The 20,166-nt window shown below is 38.1% G+C and overlaps 1 protein-coding gene and 1 long non-coding RNA gene across 2 annotated transcripts; both read right to left on the reverse strand.

Moving 5' to 3' along the window:
- Positions 1-3,772: 3,772 nt before the first annotated feature.
- LOC140002688 (uncharacterized) lies at positions 3,773-6,643 on the reverse strand. The gene is made up of 2 exons (XR_011809913.1): positions 6,265-6,643; positions 3,773-5,618 (listed from the first exon to the last, which is right to left on the reverse strand). It is a non-coding gene; the product is annotated as an uncharacterized lncRNA (long non-coding RNA).
- Positions 6,644-7,965: 1,322 nt separating this feature from the next.
- LOC140002607 (death-inducer obliterator 1-like) lies at positions 7,966-8,603 on the reverse strand (the record flags this gene model as incomplete). Its single annotated transcript, XM_072038503.1, has 1 exon — positions 7,966-8,603. A coding segment is annotated over one exon (576 nt), but the record flags the coding sequence as incomplete, so codon positions are not given.
- Between the last annotated feature and the right edge of the window lie 11,563 nt (positions 8,604-20,166).

The raw sequence follows: 20,166 nt of genomic DNA on the forward strand, positions 1-20,166 counted from the left end.
TTCCAGAAATGACCAGAAAGTTTCCCATAAAGAGGAAAAATGCAAACAGCTGAAGGTCCGTTTCACATTATTGTATTCCTTCCTTGTACATTCACATTTCCCACAGGCACTCGTGGAAGACAAATACAACCAGAATAAAGAGCAGGGAATAAATCCTTTAACATACAGTCAGTGGCAAATGTAGAAAAAACATATAAAGAGAGGATTTTAACTTCTGGATTTAGTGACTTGAGATCCTCATTTGGGAGCCATATTAATATTTGCATCCAGCAAGGAACCAATAATACAGAAATGAAACTAACAGCAAAGAGATTTACTGTGGTTATACGATGAGGACTCTAAAACCTACACTGTCCCTTATATTCATGACCCTTAAGTAAGAGTTTCAAAGAGGTGTAATATATGAATTTATGTATATCTTTAGTCTCTTACTAAACAAAACCAACTGCTCACTAAGGAACAACTTATAAATAACTAATTATTGCCACTGAAAACTTCTTGATACCAGCAAAAACCCAAACTTCCCATAGTTGCAGATAAATTCTATTTGCCATTACCAGTCATAAGTATGAACCTTTGCTGAAACAACGGAATTCAAAGTTTTAAGGGGGCTCCTAAATTTACTATCTTATGAGAAAATTACATCAGCTGTTTTTATTTGTATAGCTGAAATTATATTCACGTACGCTAAGAAAGAATGAAATGAGGTAAGCCTATTTCTTAAGTTCAATGTGAGGTTTCCTCAGCAAGAGGATTATAACCAGGTAAATCAAGACGATGACTTCTTCAACACAGCTTCATTAAGCATAAATATTTCATTAAGCAGTAACCTGCCTAAATTCTGAAATTCTGTGTTCTTCTGACTGTGACTGGTAATAGTGCAGCACGCCTGTTTTAGCCACAGAATGGAGAGACCAGCAAAATCTGGTTACTCACTAGAAGGTCTTTGCAAAAAGACAGAAAAAATTGGGGCCAATGCAAAATCTACTTGAAGTTTCCTATCAGAAGCAGCTCTCATTTTAAGTATTTTGAAAAAAAATAACACTGAAATTTGATTGAATGCATTCTAGTTCCACAGCTGATTTCAGATTACTTCAAAGTTCAGTGTTTGAGTTTTACATAGTTCTGTGGTTGAGAGGATGTTGGCTATGCTGGTTTAAATAAACTTCTATTTTTCATTTAGTAGCACATATTATTTCCTACTTGTACATTTAAAATTCAGTGCCAAGTTTTTTCCTCCAGATAGAGTATTTCAGTATTTTGTGTTGCCAATTTTCACTTTCTTCCATGGTTAGAAATATATATATATATACACACGAATTATCAATGCATCAAGAAAATGACCTAGCTATACTAACCAAAACTAAGACTTGCTTATAATTTAGTTTGCTTATAATTCTATACAGATTGCCCTTGTGAGAGGGCAGGGACGGCAAGATGTACAACGAAAGGAGGCAGGACAGGAACTAAACAAGTAATTATCTTTGGTGAATCTAAGATTATTTGGAAAGGATCACAAATCCTTGATTCACCCAGTTAAAAACTCCTTTCAACCCACTGCCTAAAAGCAATCCTAGCAATTCTGATCACTATAGTTTACTACCCCAGATGAAGTTACATTAATACGTAACATCAGGGCATAGCTCAAAAGACAGCTTACTTGGGAAGACTGTGTACACTCTGAAGAGACTCAATAGTTAGGTATGATTCACTCTGAGTGACTGCTTTACATTTTTTCTTTATCAGCAGGTGAGTAAGGACTCCACATTTGGTCAGCATCGACCCGTGCAGAGGATCTCTCAAATCTGTGTTCACCCTACAACTCCTCGTAAGCATTCACTGTTCTTCTGTCGTTAACGTATTGGTTATCTGCCCTTCTGCAGAGACCTGTGATTTATCCAACTAGTCACAACATGCATCTCAAACACTGACTAATTGAAACGAGCAGGTTTCAAAAATCTATTGGACTGTGTATCTAAAATTAACAGCAAAACGATAGAAAAACAGTTCTGAATCCCTGTAAGAGACAGAGATCATCGCTAATAAAATCAGAGTCAAACTTAAACACACGTTCAAGATAAATTCCAAAGCTAAATTAACAACGGTTATAACTGAATCTGTTTAGTTTGGTCAGAGAAGAAATCCATTACAATTTTACATTTTGATACTGTAGTTTTCAACAGATGCCTAACCCAGTTTCTAAATTCATTCAATCCAAAGCGATCACACAGTAAGTGCTTCTTTTGGATGGAAATATACAGCCAGACCAGCACTTCAAAGCTCAGTCCCATTCCATTTCCATATCCGTAAATAGGTTTCAATATCCATAAATAGGTTAAGTGCCTAATTTTAGGTAATAACTAAATGAAAATGTTGGCTGCAGTCTCCAACTATTGCTCAATAACTATCTTTCACAAGCAAGCATTTTAAGTGCTGCAAGCTATGTTAGTAGCTTTTGATGCTAAATTATTTATAAAATATTGTTAAATGCATTCTGCATTTGAAGACCACGATGGTGTTATCAAGTTACATCCTGTAATTAAATCTATTTAAACAAGATGTATTAAATATTACTATGGGATTAATATATTTTTTTTTTCGTTAAATACGTTTTTTATTTTCATGAAATCAGTTTTGCAGTATTTATCTACGTAATGGCCACATATTGTCCCTACCATCCGCAGCTGCTAGGAAGTTAACTGTACCACTAAGGATACATCCCTAATTTCTGTACACTGATGGCAAAACTTAGGGAACAGACCTATGCCACACTTTTAACTGCAGAGACCAATACAAGCAAAGCTGTAATCATTATCAACACACCGTTTAAATACTTGTCCCAGTTAATTGTGAAAGCATGATTGAAAACTATCAAGTTGGTGTATCTGGATTCAGTGATAGAGATCACTTCCACCGCTGTAACACTGCTGCACATTACGGTACATTTGCTGAATGGGAGTGGCTGACATCAAAAATATGTTGTTCTACTACTGCTGCTTTCCATACTGGTATGAGTACTCTAAATATCTTGAAGAGATTTCATGCCTTCATACTTAAAAACACTTCCAAGCTTAAACTAACGGAAGAGATACTGCGGCATGCCCTCTGCTGATACACTTTTTAAATTAAAATTCTTCTATTTTAAATAGGTATGGTACCCGATACATTTCCAACATTGCCAATAAATCCCTCCATAAGTGCGTCTTCCTAGTGCTAATAATGACTGATTATACCTTTTAATTTTTTTTCAAAGTGTTTTCAGATCTACAGATGAAAGTGCTAAATAGTGTTGTGTGTATGTGAAACGAGACAAACAAATTCACATACAGTAAACTACCAGAAAAAAAAAAAAAAAAAAAAAAAACACAATGCTGAACATCCCACCAACAGATAATATCTGGTAATAAATATCTGAGGTGGTTGAAGTGAATAAATGTGAATATCCTTCCACGTTCCTCTATATTTATATCACCCATGACAAAGTTTTGTAGATCTTCTAGGCACTACAGCAGGTCAGAGGTCCTCAGTTGTGTTCCAAATCCAGTCCATCAGAAAACAGGATTCATAACAGATTCATAATCCGTATGCACCTGATGGAGCTGGTTGATACAGCTGGAATATCTTCCAGCTAGGACTTCTGGAGTGATGGGATTATTGTCCTCCCCCTCCTCCCGCCCCCAGTCATATTTATCAAAGTATCTTACACTGTCATGTTTTTTGAGTACTTGCTAAACTCTATTTGAAGGTACACAAATTTAAGGAGACAATGACCACTTTCCAAAAAATATCTTTATTGGGTATAAAAAACAGTAAATTCCGTCAGATGTCAGTAACAAGTATGTATTACAAGTCTTTTACGCTGCGGTATTAATACATGCCTGCAAGTGTTTATACCTATGTTTCTTCTGGGCAATTACCTCCAGTTTTGAAAGAACTTTTCCTATTTACATTTTGTAAAAACCAGCCTGACATTCCTCATTTCTATACTAATACTAACAAGTCTGTCTACTTTTGCCAGGCCTCCACTTTAAAAGCTTCATTTGAAATGAAATCTACAACAGAAATATAAAAGATAATGTACAAGGACAGCCTATGTTTGCTCAAGAATGCAAGGAGGGGAAGATCATTTAAATGCTTCCCTAGAGCAGGTTAAGACAGGCTCAGAGTGTATGAGAAAAATCTTGTCCAAGAACACAAAGCAAGCGCCCTTTGCAATTTCATGCAGGAAAGAAGAGTATTTTCCTAGCATTACATTACTTGTTGGTGGTGTTTTTTTGTTATTGTTTTTTGAGTCGTATGCCATTAACATGTGAAAACCTGGCCAGGCAGAACACACCTCTGTTTATGAATATAAGCCCTGAGAATGCTTTATTGAGTTTAGTCCTAAACTTGTATTTGGGTAGCAGAGGACAGTCAGCTTGTCAGAAAGGTCAGCTCCTTACATGTTTTAGTGTGTAATTATTTTGCGCTGTTTAGTATTTTGCAAACCATCCTTACAACAATGAAGTATTGCCTTCATTATAACCTGTAGCTCTTAAGCTCCTCAACCTGTTACTCTATATGAAAAAAGGTACTTATTTGGAAACTAAGCATATGCACCGCCTCCATCCTCAGATGAAGGTGACTTCAAATTTTGTAATATAAAGGTGTTTCACATCTGAATTCATTCTCATTTCTTCTGTTTCCATGTTCAATGCACAAAGATGGAGCAAATTCGAGCCATACATTACTGCTGATAACTCTAACTAAAAATAGAAGAGCGTAATATATACCAACCTATACCACCTACTGTCTGCCACCTACGCAAAAGGAATTTGCCTGCTCCCAGGCAAACCAATGTTCTGAAGTCAGTGATTTGTCTGGAACTTGATCCAGGTAGCACAGAATATTTCAGACCCCGTGTACATGCATATTGCATGCACAGCGTAATACATACCATGAGATAACAACAATGTAGTGAAACCATAAACGTTACCTTTGTCTTCAGAGATTTCTTGACTGCTCCGTGGGATAAGAGTCTCCTATGTGATTTAGGGGACAGCACATGGCTTGTAGGGACCTAAAACTTGGTGGATTTATGGGTTGTTGAAAGTAGGGTCGGTTGAATGTTCTGATAATGTTTGCTTGTTTGTCTCAATATAGTGGCTGTTCTATGTACTCCATTTGATGGGTAAACAAATCCTCCTAACAGCAGAGATTTATCTTGTTGGAAAGGCTATGTGAGTTTCAGACCATGTCACCTTGAGATGATTGACTTTGCAATTTTTTCCTATATGCACACTTTTAAAATGTTTTTATAAAATTATGTATTTTTTAATTATGCTTACATTAAACATTCAAAACCAATTGGTCTCTGATTTACTCGTTTTGTAATTTTACCTAGCAGTTAACCTCCCCTAAATTTTGTGCTTACCTGGTCCCTTAAAGGGCAAGAGGTTGGAAGGAATTGGGTCCTTAGAACTCAGTGGGATCAGGTAGAGATTCTTGACATGTCTGTTGTTATTAGTTACAACACCAAAACAACGACGACTGCTAAAATAGGAGTAGAGAGAGATATAGGCAACTTCTTCTTCTTCTGTGGCAGGATGGAAACGAATCAAACGAATCAAAAACAATTCCTGAAATACAAAATCAAAGTGGAAAAATTCAACCTGTAACACATCAGCAAATAAAATCGTTTTCCACTTTCATCCAAGATAGGATGAAAGTCTGGAGCAGCTTTAAACCAAGATTTAAGAAAATACTGTCATTCAATTGGTAATATTAAACCAGAATCAATTTTGTCATTTTCAGAAAGACCAACTATTTACGTATCTCACATCAAGCTACACCTCTTTAGGTTCAGAATATTCAAATAATTATGAAAGAAATGGAAAATTCTTAGATTATATTTGCATACTGTGCTTCATTTTTACTAAATCCATAAGGGTTTTAGTAGTAAAATTTATTACATACGCTTACTAATAATTTCCTAGTCTTTTAAAATTGAATTTCTATCTTCAGTAACTGAATAAATAGATTGTTTATATTCAATCATTAAAAAACAATAGGTTGTATGAATGTTTAACTACTACACAGGGGAAAGATGATTGGCAGCTCAACAGGCAAACCTGTTTCTTCAATAAATCAAAAATTTCAATGGAATAAGTGGTAGCAGGAGTTTTCTAGGTATGATCGACATCAATATAAATTAGTAACAAGGAAATTCTATCAAAAGCTGCTGTATATTTCTTCCTGGTTTTCCAAAGGATTTTAAGTAAATACCTTACAAAGTGAAGATTGGAGTTTGCCAACATAATCCCAGACTGCCTTCGGTGAGATCTTCCCACCAATATGAATCGTGTCTGGTAAATCCTAAACAAGAAGCATTACATGGTCGTATAAGAAAAGGAAAGAGAGGCTACAGTTTTGAACCAGCACAGATTGCCCCATCCCAGTAGCTTAGGCGATAATACAGTACTATGTTTTACTGAACTTGCACATATACATTCCTAATTTCAGACAGGCTGTTTCCAAAACGCAAGGAGTTCATTATGGCATATTACTGGAAGGCTGGCAGTACACACAAAACGGAAAAAGCACTGCCTGACGAAGATAGCAGTGGAAGGTCAAATACTTTTGGATGCCTATCAGCCGATTCTATTTGTTAGCTTTGCTTTTACAGGGAACCTGTTATATGTAGTATCGCTTTTATCTACGCTTTCAATTGATCTGAAATTTTTGCACCCATATGAATTCTAGTTAGCTTCCTGTCATGATGACAGTGAAACCTGTTTTAGCAAAAACAACAAGAGAGCCACCAACCCTCCTAAGAAAAGACCTAAACTACACGCCTGAAACCCTCAATCACAACAAATACACTTCTTCAGAGAAGTTAAGTAACTGCTCAGTTGTTTCATCACAAGCTGTCATACTACCTAATTAGTTGAATGTACACCCTCCCAAAATATAAAAGCAGTTGCATCAAAGTTAATCAAAGGATGATATTTTTAATAAATGGCCAAACTTTTCTAATAGATCACATCAGTGATCCATCCATCTGTTTGTGAGCAGAACAAGGCATCTCTTTCAAAACACATGCTGATGATGCTTCTCGTCAAAACCTGATCTTGAAATCAAGCTATTATTCTATGTTAGATACTAACATATATAGAAACATATTAACAGACATGAGAATTCTTCACAAATACGTGAGGAATTTTTTTTAAAAGGCTTTCTCTCCTCCCCCCTGCCTCAGGCTACTGTTCCTATTACTAAAGGAGATTACTAAAGGGATGCAATTTTTTTTTTTGTTACACGTCCAATATAACACCATACACAGTGACCCCAGCCTTTCTAACAACAGGAACTGCAATACATTCTAAACGCATAAACATGTCAGTGCTAACCTCACTAAGATAATCAAAGCACCCGGAGACAGGATATGCTTTAGTGATAAATTTGGCCACACTCTGCAGATTAATAAATCCTTTCCAAATGGTGTTGAGGCGAGAGAGGAAGAGAGAAGTATCGCTGCCTTGAGGTGAGCGTGGCTCAGCAACACTGCAAAACAAATCCAAAAGAGAAACGTTATAGAGCACAGTAAGAATGCTTCCTTCTTCTTCTTTTCTTCCCTCCTCTTATTGATCAATTACTTTATTTTAAAAAAGCAAGTAACAGAAGCCTTAGTAAATGCTTTGTTAATGTTTTCCACTTTCATCCAATATAGGATGAAAGTCTGGAGCAGCTTTAAACCAACCCTCACAAACACTTAATAGATTTGAATGCACATGCAGATTTAAAGTCAAATATCTTATAAGTTTTATTTATCTGTTAAAACACATTGAAGAATTTTTACTGTCAATATATAACGATGCTCAGAAAATTTTACCAACTAGAGAAGTTAAACAAGGAGATGACAAATTAAAAATTTAAAGTTCAGGTAATCGCATTTAAAGTTGAACATGCCTTTTGATTATTGGCAGGGGAGGGTAAGAAGCAAAGGGGGACAAACAAACTGAACATAGCGAGACCAGAGATTCAGTGGCTTAGCTTACTATTAAATATACACACCTGATATTGGGTGACTGATGAACAGCTAAGTATCTTGGATCTGCTGAGGACGATGGCTTTGTTACTATTGATTTGGGGACAGTCATAACTGGTTTTGACATTTCCTGCTTTGTCTCCCCTGTTAAAACTTCACCAGATGCAGTACCAGAACGCAGGGCTGTGGTCGTAGTACCAGAGGAGCCGCTCATTGGTGTTCTAGGCTCTCGGCCAGAAACTGTTACAGTTGTGACAACTGCACCAGTGCAAGAGGCAGGAAAAGTCGAAGGTTCTTCAGATGAAGTATCTGTGTTGTCATGGCCTTGGGTTGTAGGAATGGAAGTTCTTTCTAAGCTTGACTGGGAAACTGCTTCTGCTGCAGGTGCAACTTTGGTTTCCTCTGTGTTTTCAGAGGCTGCCTCTTTAGCAGGCTCCGCTGCTGCTGATGGTGCAGAACTTTCATATTTTCGCTGAACTTCTGGTTTAGATTTTGACACTGCTTTTTTAGCAGAAGCCATTAATTTTATCTTCTTCGGTGGTAATTCATCTTCAGATGCTGAAATCTGACCTACAAAATTAATTTTAAAGTGTTTTTGATTACTGTTTAACAATGAAAAGGTCTGAAGAGAAAAACAAGTAAGCAAGCAATGCTCTTAATAATTCTTTTACTTCAGACAAAGTCAACACTGTAGATACCTGTACGGATTTTGCAGTTCAGGTCAAAAAGATGGGCTCGATGTTCATTTGTTGTATCCTTCAACATACTGCTAAAAACGTCTAGAGAAGGAGCACTATTTACATTTTGTACAGTTTGGGTTGACTTCTGCTGCTCCTGGAAATGAACAAACACAGAAAACATTCTGGTTGATTGCTAAATTCAATCATAAAAAAATACTTTTGAAACCGTTAATTCCAGTTCTTTAAAAAGATATTAAGGGCTGTGCAGAACTACTGCTCTGAGCAGCACTGACAAAAAGATGGAATTTTGAACTATTCTTCCCCTTTTATCATTTGTTTAAGAATATCATGTCAAACAGAGTTCTCAAATAGTATTTGTCCTCATTTCATTTCATGTAATTCTGAAGTAGATACTATCACATTAACTGCTTCCTGAGAATACAGAATTGTAATACTGATCACATTTTTGGGGGGGGAAACAATTGGCTAAGATTTTGCTGTAAACTGAGGCAAAGGTCTGAAAAACACGCATCATCTGATATTTTAGAAGCACATGCGATATATGCCCGATATTAGGTTGTTGCATTCCTTCAAACCAAAAGGAAAATGCTCATAGCGCACCTACTAGGTGATATTCTTACAGTTCATTGAAACAACCTGCATTTCTGATACAAAATTTGAGGCCCTAGTTAGCATTTATCTCCCTTGGCACCTCCATGCTAAAGCAATAGCTAATACTTACATCAGAATCAGACACCGGGGGAGAGTCTTCCATATTTACATCTGGCACTTGTTCCCGTTTTACAGCTGCTTTCTTGATCTCGTGTGATTTGTTTCTTGACTCTAACATCTGAGAGAAACAAAAACACTTTAGTAACAAGTCTGCATACTGATTTTATAATTTTATTTTGTATTTTCTTATCAGTTGGCTAGTGGAAGAGAAAAAGCTTACGTTATTCATATTTCATTAGGAAGAAAACAATATATTAATTATGGGTGGTAAGGGCTGGTGAAGTTACTGTTAGTTCATATCTAAGGACACACTGGAGAATTGTATTGCTTACCGCTTTGGCTGGTTTCTCCTTCCATACAAACAGTTCTTTAGATACAAGTTCTTCGGGTTTCATTCTCACTAGTTTTGACAGTGAGATTTCTCCACGAAGAACACGATGAAGAAGTCCCTAAAAAAAAAAAAAAACACACTTTGTTGCCATGCTGAATAACTTAAGCAACTAACATGATTTGCAGTGCTGGACTGTCAAAACCCTTTCAGGTTTCTTAATTCCCTATTAAAAATGCCAGTTAATCTTAAGAAAACTTAGCACGGTGCAGCAACCAGAAACTAATGATGAAATCATCATGAAGTATGAATTTTCCACATTACCATAAAATATACTATCAATTCTACTGAACAGGAATTTCGAGAGATGAACTGCCACTCCTGTTTCATATCTATAGTAGAATTTTTTTTAAAGAAATTACGTTGTCTAGTCACTATTCCCATCTGCACCAGCTTCTTTTTCCTTTAAAAGATAAATTATCATGTACACAAGTGGTCTCTCATACAAACCACAGAACGTCACAGAAGAAAAACATTTATTTTTTTTCTAAGAATGCCATTCAATAAACAAATATTTCGCTACAAAGGCCAATCTTAATAAATACACGCCATCCAACTGGACTTCCATTCCAACTGGATTATTTAATATTTGAATGGCTTTCAAACAATTTTTTAGAGCATAATTCATAAGTCTCTCTCTTGAAACTACATATTGATGTATTATTTAAAAAACAGAATATATTTCAGTACGTTTACTGTTTAAGTAAATTCCAAACCTGATTTTTTGGGTCGTCGAGATCGAACAGGATTCTACGGTATCTACTCTTGTATCGGTTGTCCGTAACTTGAAACAAATTAAACACCTCCTTTTCAATATTGAGTGCTACTTCCCCTACTTCACTCTCTGTCATGACCAGATCATCACTATCATTGACTCTGTTAAAAACAAGAAAGGGTATGCGCATTTATGTTAGGCACAAATTCTTCAGGCAGCATTCATAAAAACTAAATTTTCAGAGGAAGGAGTTAACCACGCTTTTATTCACTCAGTGAGGACTTCCTTAAAACACATTTCAAAGCCAAAGTCTATCTCAGGACCTCAAAATGTCAACAATGGCAACCTTTTGCTACTGTCTACAGAAGACCACGGAAGACAGCCTTAACGAACTGAAGCCAGGTCAGTCCTTACAAATCCTCCTACTCATGACACTGCAATTAGTTTTTTGTTGTTGTTTTTTGTCATGAGCTACTGAGGGAGCTAGAACACTTCAGTTTTAATCTTAGACCCTCCACTGTGAACAGCATTTCTATTTCAGAGACACTACCAGAGCACAGTGGCCTAAGTCTTGACAGCTGACAAGAGCTTTAATATTTGTGGGACAATGTTTCAGCTTTTTTTTTTTTTTAAAAAAAAAAAAAAAAAGTAATACAGTTGCTAACTTTGGGAGAAGAAGGAACCTCTGCCTCAGCAAGCCCTTGCAACCTTTCACTGTGATATTCCCTACACTATGCTTCGTACAACCCCTACATCTCCAAACACCACCATTGCCAGATATCAGCTTCAGGTCACCTGCATTATAAACATCTCTATGCTGTGATTTAATTCTTCAACTGTAATTGTCTCTCACTACAAATGGGATAGTGACGTTTTTTTAAAGGCTTTTTCACATGCCCAATTATTTGGCATCAGATTTTTTATTTTTAATAAAGCTCTAATGCTAAAAATACTTGTAGTAATTTCTAGCACAAATTAAATCCCTTAGTATCACTTAGCAAGAAAGAAACAAAACTCTGCAGGCTAACCCTTTACTTCTAGTTGTAGTTTCCTATATAAAATAAGTGCTTTGAATTCCCACCCACCTCTTCCATAACATTTCTTTTAGGGACTGACGAATATATTGTCGAATCTGTGAGTTGGGCTGCGACTGGATAGGGCTAGCTTGTGTTTTTGCTTGACTACTTCCAGATGCAGTAGCTGTTAAAACAAAGAAGAAAATGCAGTATTAAATGCTTAACATTATAACTTCCTGTTTATGAAGACCAGCTGTCAACCTATAAGGAAGTCTGTGAAATACCTCTGGAGAACTACCAAGTATATAATTTAAGCCATCCATTTTTAAAGCCTTTTTAAAAAATGTGTAAAAGTTGACTTTTTTAAGAAGAAGTTTGCCTTTGATCCTGCAGAGAGCACTTCTCAGAGACTGTCTGAAGAGTTTAAAAGAGTTGCATTTTGGTTGTAAAGGTTGAAAATCTCAGTCACAAGCTATGCAAGAAAATTAAAAAAAAAAAAAGACACCACCTTCAAAGATTCCTGAGTTGGACTTCATGATTAAACTTCAAAATAAACAAACAAACATTTTCACAAAGTATATATACGTTCAAGCCATTTGGTTGCTAGTATGAGTATCACACTGTCGCTATAAACTATCAGATCTTCTCATTTACTTTCCAGTTAAACTCTAGATTTAATACTATAATATTTAATAATTAAATATTAAAACCATTGCTCAAACTGCGGCTATTTAATTCCCACCAACTATTCCATTCACAATATCCCAAACTGCCATTTAATGTTTTTTCTAACATCAATATATTGACAATACACATAATGCACAAGAAAATTTACAAATTACAAGCGAAGACTCCATATACTGAAGTTATAATTGCACGGGACTTTAAAAACAAGCATTTCTGTAGGTTGCATTTCACCTGTCCACATTTTGGCACTGATGGGAACAGTTCAGCAAAACGTAATAAGCCAAAACACACTCTCCATCCAGCAAACGTGATGTGCTCCACTTCAGTTTGCCAGAAGTATCGTTTACAGGACATCAGAGTTACCGTGGGCAGAGTTACCGTGACACATTCGTTGTCACAGCACAAAGGTTCCGAGGGAAACCAAGAAACAACTCCTGAGATGAAGTTGTTCTGATTAGAAAAGCTAAAGTTAATTCCCCAAAAGTCTTTTTTCTCCTCATAAATCTGCATTTGACTACTGACCAGTTTGTGATTTCTTAATTTTTTAATTATTATCTGATGTTTTTAGCTAGCAAGGTCTTGTAATCAGAATTAGTCCCACAGCCCCATCTGCAGAGAGCTATGTGCTTCCCGGGAAGGATGCAGAAATTCAACTCTGGTTAATTTCACCACAAACCAAATGGACCCTTTTGGTCTTCCATACCTGCTACAGTGAGAGCAGACATTATCAGGAAGGGTCTAACAACCGATTTTTCTCAGACTTGAGGGGGACAAAGGTAGGGAGCGCCCTTCTGAAGCCCAGTTCGCCCAGTTCAAGAAATCCTCTAACAGCATACTGTTTGAATAGAAATACACCTCAGAAAGGGGAAGATTTGGATTACCTGAGAAACAATGTCACTACTCATTTCTGAGTGAAACAGCCTTCCCACCTTGGCCGGTCGTTAAATTCTGTTAGACGCTGAGCATTTGTAGTAGGCACCTCCAGCAGAACGCAAGCTTGTAACGAGCTGCACTACACTGCCTCTTACTGCCAGCATGTTTCACCACCAATACACAAGCTGGTGGTTAAGATGAACCATAAAAACGATGCTGTACCTGAATTTTCATAAGGCTAGGCAGAGAAGCAGGTGCTAAACATTGCCTGGAATACAAAGTGAAGAGGAGGATGCAGAAGCACTAGCTATGTGGATCCACTGTGAGTGGATGCCTTGCTAAAGCTTTCTGAGTGAAAATTATCTGAAGTGTAAGATGAAACACACTACATTAAATCATTCCAAAGAGCGTGAAGATCTTACTAGAGATTGAACTTCTTGTTCACCCACTGTTCCCGTACTTTTCCCTAGGGACTGGTCTCAAGTACTGACAAACTGAACACAAACCCGGGGGATGTTGAGCTGGACTCACACGGACTTCTCTTCTGTTTCTATTATCTCCCAAAGCCTACCCCACTAACCTTACACTATCCGTCAGGAGGCATTGAGCTATCCCAGGAAGGAGAACAGGGATCAGAAACTATCAGTGACATTTTCAGTTTGGTCTAATGAGGCACCTGGAACTTAAGACACTGAGGTAAAAAGCTGAACTACTTTGAATGAACAGTCTTGAAAAGCTAGAAGATGAATATCCAAAATATGTGTACAATAAGGTTGTGAGAATTTCTCTACTTCTGGTTCCTGGTTTATCTTCTGCCCAGACTTGTCTCTTCAGGCTGGTGGGACAGCGCACCTCTGTCTCACTACGGAGCGACAGGACAGCACAGCTCAGGGTTCAAAATGACCACAGTACAATTCGGTCCTCGGTGCTATGATTTTAGTTCTTTTGGGTTGCAGCAGAAGTACAAAACATGAAATACTAAGCTTACATTCCGTACTTACAGTTTTATCATCTGTTCAAATTAGTTAACAAGCACGCTGATAGAACTAAGAACAGCAGTTAAGATATTGTGTGTATAAAAAATATATCCGTGCCCCAAACCTTCCTGTGTTCCAATGGCTATATCATGGTAAAACTATATACATGTAAAATAAATAAATAAATGGCACTAGCACAAAGGTAGATTGAAGTTCCCAGGGTTGATAGGCAGTTTAAAAACTAAATCTTCATAGGAAGGAGTTAACCACGCTTTTATCCACTCAGTGAGGACTTCCTTAAAACACATTTCAAAGCCAAAGTCTATCTCAGGACCTCAAAATGTCAACAATGGCAACCTTTTGCTACTGTCTACAGAAGACCACGGAAGACAGCCTTAACGAACTGAAGCCAGGTCAGTCCTTACAGATCCTCCTACTCGTGACACTGCAATTAGTTTTCTGTTGTTGTTTTTTGTCATGAGCTACTGAGGGAGCTAAAACACTTCAGTTTTAATCTTAGACCCTCCACTGTGAACAGCATTTCTATTTCAGAGACACTACCAGAGCACAGTGGCCTAAGTCTTGACAGCTGACAAGAGCTTTAATATTTGTGGGACAATGTTTCAGCTTTTTTTTTTTTTTTTTAAAAAAAAAAAAGAAAAAGTAATACAGTTGCTAACTTTGGGAGAAGAAGGAACCTCTGCCTCAGCAAGCCCTTGCAACCTTTCACTGTGATATTCCCTACACTATGCTTCGTACAACCCCTACATCTCCAAACACCACCATTGCCAGATATCAGCTTCAGGTCACCTGCATTATAAACATCTCTATGCTGTGATTTAATTCTTCAACTGTAATTGTCTCTCACTACAAATGGGATAGTGACGTTTTTTTAAAGGCTTTTTCACATGCCCAATTATTTGGCATCAGATTTTTTATTTTTAATAAAGCTCTAATGCTAAAAATACTTGTAGTAATTTCTAGCACAAATTAAATCCCTTAGTATCACTTAGCAAGAAAGAAACAAAACTCTGCAGGCTAACCCTTTACTTCTAGTTGTAGTTTCCTATATAAAATAAGTGCTTTGAATTCCCACCCACCTCTTCCATAACGTTTCTTTTAGGGACTGACGAATATTTTGTCGAACTCGCAGGAGTTGGGCTGCGACTGGATAGGGCTAGCTTGTGTTTTTGGGCAGCTCCAACCCCGCAAGGCCTACCGAGGAGCCGCCGCCAACAGCCGCTCAAACGCCCCCCTCCCGGTGCCTGCGCCCTGAGGGCGGCTTCGCCAACCGCCATGAGGCGGCGGCTCGGCCCCTCGCCGTCCTGCCGGGCACCATCGGGCTCCGAGCCCCGCAGGGACGGGTGCTGAGCCCTCCTTGCTGGTCCCGGCTTCGAGGGCTTTGCGTTTTGTTTCAGTTTAGGCTGTGGAGAAAGCGGCGGGGTGGGCGCGGAGAGCGCGGTCCGTGAGGGACCGGCGAGGGGAAGGAAGGGGAGCGCTGAGGGGAGGAAGGGCTGCAAAGGTTTGAAGTTTATTGTTTGGTGTTTTTTTTTTTTGCTTTTTTTCCGCGTCAAGCCTCCCCATTCGATGCGAATGGTGCAGGAATGCATCCCCTAACACGAGTCGGAGAACCTCAAAGCCTTCGCTGAGGGAACCGCAGCCGCAGAGCAGGCAGCAGAGCTCAGCTGCTGAGCACAACGAGGCTCGCTCATTTCGGCGGCTGTGTGGCCTCAGCCGCTCCCGGTGCCTAAAAATAAAGCCAAAATAAAAATAAAATAAAATAAAAAAAAGCCGTATGGGAGCTCAGCGGCCCCGGCCGGGGCTACGCACACGGTCCCGGGGCTGCGTCAGCTGCCCACGCGCGCACCAGCCATCAGGAGGGGAAATCGTGGGAGGAAAAAAAGCCACGATGTTTGGAAATTAACACGTGTGTTTTGTTTCTTTGTCGCAGGGTGCTCTCTCCTCCCTTTCTGCCTTCCCCCCCCCCCAAGGAGCACGTCTCCGCTGCACTGGAGGCAGGAGCCTGCTACACGCAGGTACGGTGGAGGTAAACGCCTTGGGAATGCACCTGTGTGTAAAAACTTACACGGTCGGTGTGTAAACCGACTCAAAAGCCCCTTTCCAGTCTTCTGGAGTTGTCAAGTGGTATTAGCGCATCATGCCATGAAAATGAGCGAGGTGCATTTACGGTTCCTTAACGGTGAACAGATTCTCCAAACTAATCTGTGATAAAAGAGCATTTCCTATAAGGAAAAATAAAACTTTCACCTATCTATTTCACAACAATGAAAGGTTCGGGAATCTAGTATTTCCACAGCTCAACGCCAAAATAGATTACTTAATTATTCATTTCTCCAGATCTTTTTGGTGTAAAATCTGAAAGTAACTCAAACAACAAAATCTTCAGAATAAATATGGGCATGTGTTAGAACTGAGAGAAAAAATCACAAGAACAGACTTTCACATGTTTTTCAGAACACCTACAAGTAAGTATCAGTTGGGTGTGGTGGCATCCTGTAAAATACCTTTTGTTAAACAGATGGAAATGAAACTTGTGTGCCATCAGCCTCTTGTGGTGGCATGTTGAGAAGTAGCAAAGCTAGTTAGAAAATAATACACATGTACAGATTTAAGAAATGGACAACGTTTCACTGTAGATGTTTATTCTACTTATAGTAACAAAAACCTGTGAAGTCCCATATTTTAATGTACAGTGATATATTTTGTCATATAAAATACAATTTACAGAAATTTCTATCAAGTAAACCTAAACAAACACCCTTGCTTTTTGCATACCTTTACGTATATCTTTAAATTAAAAACATCTCATTAAGAAAAATCTTACACCATAGTAGATGTTTGCATTTAATACCGCCTCTTTGCATTTTAACATTTTGTCTACGGGTTCAGAATACAGACCAATATTACTAATAATTAATATTACTAAATAATTAATAATTGATAATTATTAAAATTACTAAATAATTAATAATTAATATTACTAATAATTAATAATTAATATCACCAATCTTCTGTTCAAACTTAATGCAGTTTTATACCTTTTTCAGTGGACAGTCTTATATACACTACCAGCATAAGCAGGGTCTGACAACAGTGACACTTTTTTTTTTTCTTTTTTTTTTTTCAGGAGCAAAACACTTTTAGAGTGGAAAGTACAGGAAAATGGAGACATTTCTTAAATTTCCAGCAAGGTTCTGCCAAAAGAAAACCCAAGAAATGTCCCACATAATTAATTTAAATCGAAGAAATAAATTCCATGGCCCATTTAATAAACTTCTTTTATTTAACAAACTTCTTTTTCTTTCCTTTGGTATACCAATTCATTTGTAGTCTTAGCTCTTTGCCAATAGATGTCTGATTTTTTTAATTTTTTTGCTGGTTATAAAGGTGCTACTTTTATATACTCTTTAATTGCAGGTTTGTAAAAATGTGAAATTAAAAACCCCTCATCCACATGAAAAACTAGGTACGTTTTTTTTCGTTGTTGTACACTTAACAGATGGATTTCAAAACACAAAATACCTGTATATAAAAAGGAAGATAGTGCACTTTAAGCTTCTAACATTCCATTTTCAAATCCTCCGTCCAATAATCAGTAACACTGTTCTTCTGCAGCCTTCTCCTAAATACGCATGACCCTTCCATTGTAAAATAAACAAGACAGCAATATTTGACTCCTTGTTTAAAGCGTGTGCTGTGGGAACAACTTTGACACCAAAATATCACATACATGAGATGTAAAAGTATGGCTCCTAAGGTCTTGATTAAATTCTTTTACAAAATTACAATTCAAGTTACTGGAAAACATAACTTTATAATTTTAAAAAGCAATATGGGCTCTTCTTAGACTTTTTCCATTTCTGTACTGTAAATGGAAATTTTAAGATAAAGATGCAAGTAGAAAAAACAAAATCTCAGAACAGGTAACGCTGTGAATTTTTATAAGAAAAACATTATGCACAAAATGCAGCAAGTGAAAGTCCAGTATGTTCTTGCCTTTTACCTATTTGAATATTGTCGTTCACAGTTGTTCAAAAATTGCTAATTTGTCAGTACATTTTGTAAGGCTAGATTTACAACAGCATTTTTGCAAAGGTGAGAATATACAGTATATACAGAAGACATTGACTCAGTCCTTGCAGTGGTGTATATTATCTATGGGAAATATAACAGCAGTTATAGTTCTATGACTGATTAGTGGAAGATGAAGCTTCTGCTTCTGTTGGTTTCTGACCTTCCTTAGGTGTTTCTGGCTTCATCTCTTTACCGATCTCCCTACTTTTACTCCGATCTTTCCGATCTTTTCCTCTTTCACGATCTCGATCTCTGTCTCGATCTCGCTCTTTTTCCCTGCTTCGATCCCGGTCTCGGTCTCTGTCACGATCTCTGTCTCTGCTTCTTGATCGTTCTCTGTCACGTTGGTTTCTGTCTCTGTTTTTATCCCATTCTTTGTCTCTGTGTCTCTCCCAGTCCCTGTCTCTGTTCCAGTTTCTGCCACGGTCTCTTTCCCAAGGTCTGCCATGTTCTCGATCCCTTTGTCTTTCCTCAAAGGGTCTGCTTTGTCGATTATCTGCTTGCTGAGGCTCTGGCTGATCTAAAACCTTGTCTTTACTTCCTCCTTCGTATCTCTCTCTCTGTCTCCCTTCAAATGTCTGGCCTCTAAATTCAAGATTTTTGCCTTCTCGGAAGTCAGATCCTGACCACTGTCCTTCTGACTCGGGCCCTTGCCCAGGAATACCAGAAAGAGGTGCAGACGGCCCAGCTTCCTCCCACGTCTCCTTTCTGTGGCCTGGTGGATGACTGGGAAGGTCCAGGAGTGGTCTTGGGGTTGGCTTCATATTTTGTGGCGACTGTGGTCCATGCTGTGTAGAAAATAAGGAAGGAATGGGACCCTTTTGACTTCCAAATCTTCCAGGGGCAGATCCTCTTTGTCCATCGTTATTTGGAGAAACATGCTCTTCTGAGAACTGTGGCGCTGGGCCTCTAAAATTAGGTCCATGAGGTCCTCCGTGTGCATTGAGCATCAGTGGTGCTGGAGGTCCTCCTTTCTGCCCAGACAAAGAAAACGGACCTCCAGCTCGGTTCTCCTCAAAGTGCTGTGGGAGAGGTCCACCCTCACCCTGAACTGGTGGAGATTCAGTTTGTTCTACAAATTGATGAGGCTGAGGGTTTCTTTGTTCTTCGTATTGCACCGCAGAAAGACCCCTGTCTGGTTCAAAGTGACCAGGTCCCTTTTCCTGAGAAGTAAACATTGGATTTGCCTCGTTTGACCAGGATACTTTGTGCATATCTTGCAAAGACTGACTGTCATTAGATGTGGAGAAATTAGGCTGAAAAGACGTACTTGGAGGTGTCGGAAGCAGCACTTTACGTAAAGGCCTGGATGTAGAAGGTTCTGCAGAAACTGCTTGACTCTCATTTTGACTCACTGGGAAAAAGAGAAAGCCTTGATGCTGTGCAAGTACTGCTTACAGATAAACAAAATACTGGTGTGCTACCATCACTATTTAGTAACAAATCCAAAACGCAACACCATATGTGCTGCTATGAAAAAAATTAGTTCCATTCCAACCAGGCTGTGTACTGTGTACTGTGAACTCAGTTTCATGAGTTAGCACATATTGGAGTGACATTCACAGTCATCAACAATGATGATGATGATAGATGATGGATGGAGGATCACTGATAACTGAGTCCAAAGTGGAATGAAGCATGTGTTCTGCAAGTTGTGGCGTTTTCAGGACTTGAATCACATCTGTTCTTTGTGGCATTCTTGTGAAGCAGATAATATAGTATTGATATTTTCTCTTTTAAGCTGGTTGTTTTCTAATAGAAAACAAAGAGAAAGGAAACTTCTGTGTCACTTGTTTGTAATTTTATTTTATTGAACAAGAGCGTTTAAGGGACAAAAGTCATTTGCTGCAATTCATAGTCTAAAATCACTTATGCTAGCAGTTTCCAAATCATAGCTCTGGGTGTTGCTTGGTTAAACATTTAGGTTATTTGATTGAATGTGGAAGGAAACATTGTAAGGCAAGGTAGTGAGCTATG

This window comes from Anas platyrhynchos, chromosome 5 (assembly GCF_047663525.1).
Source record: "Anas platyrhynchos isolate ZD024472 breed Pekin duck chromosome 5, IASCAAS_PekinDuck_T2T, whole genome shotgun sequence".
Taxonomy (NCBI): domain Eukaryota; kingdom Metazoa; phylum Chordata; class Aves; order Anseriformes; family Anatidae; genus Anas; species Anas platyrhynchos.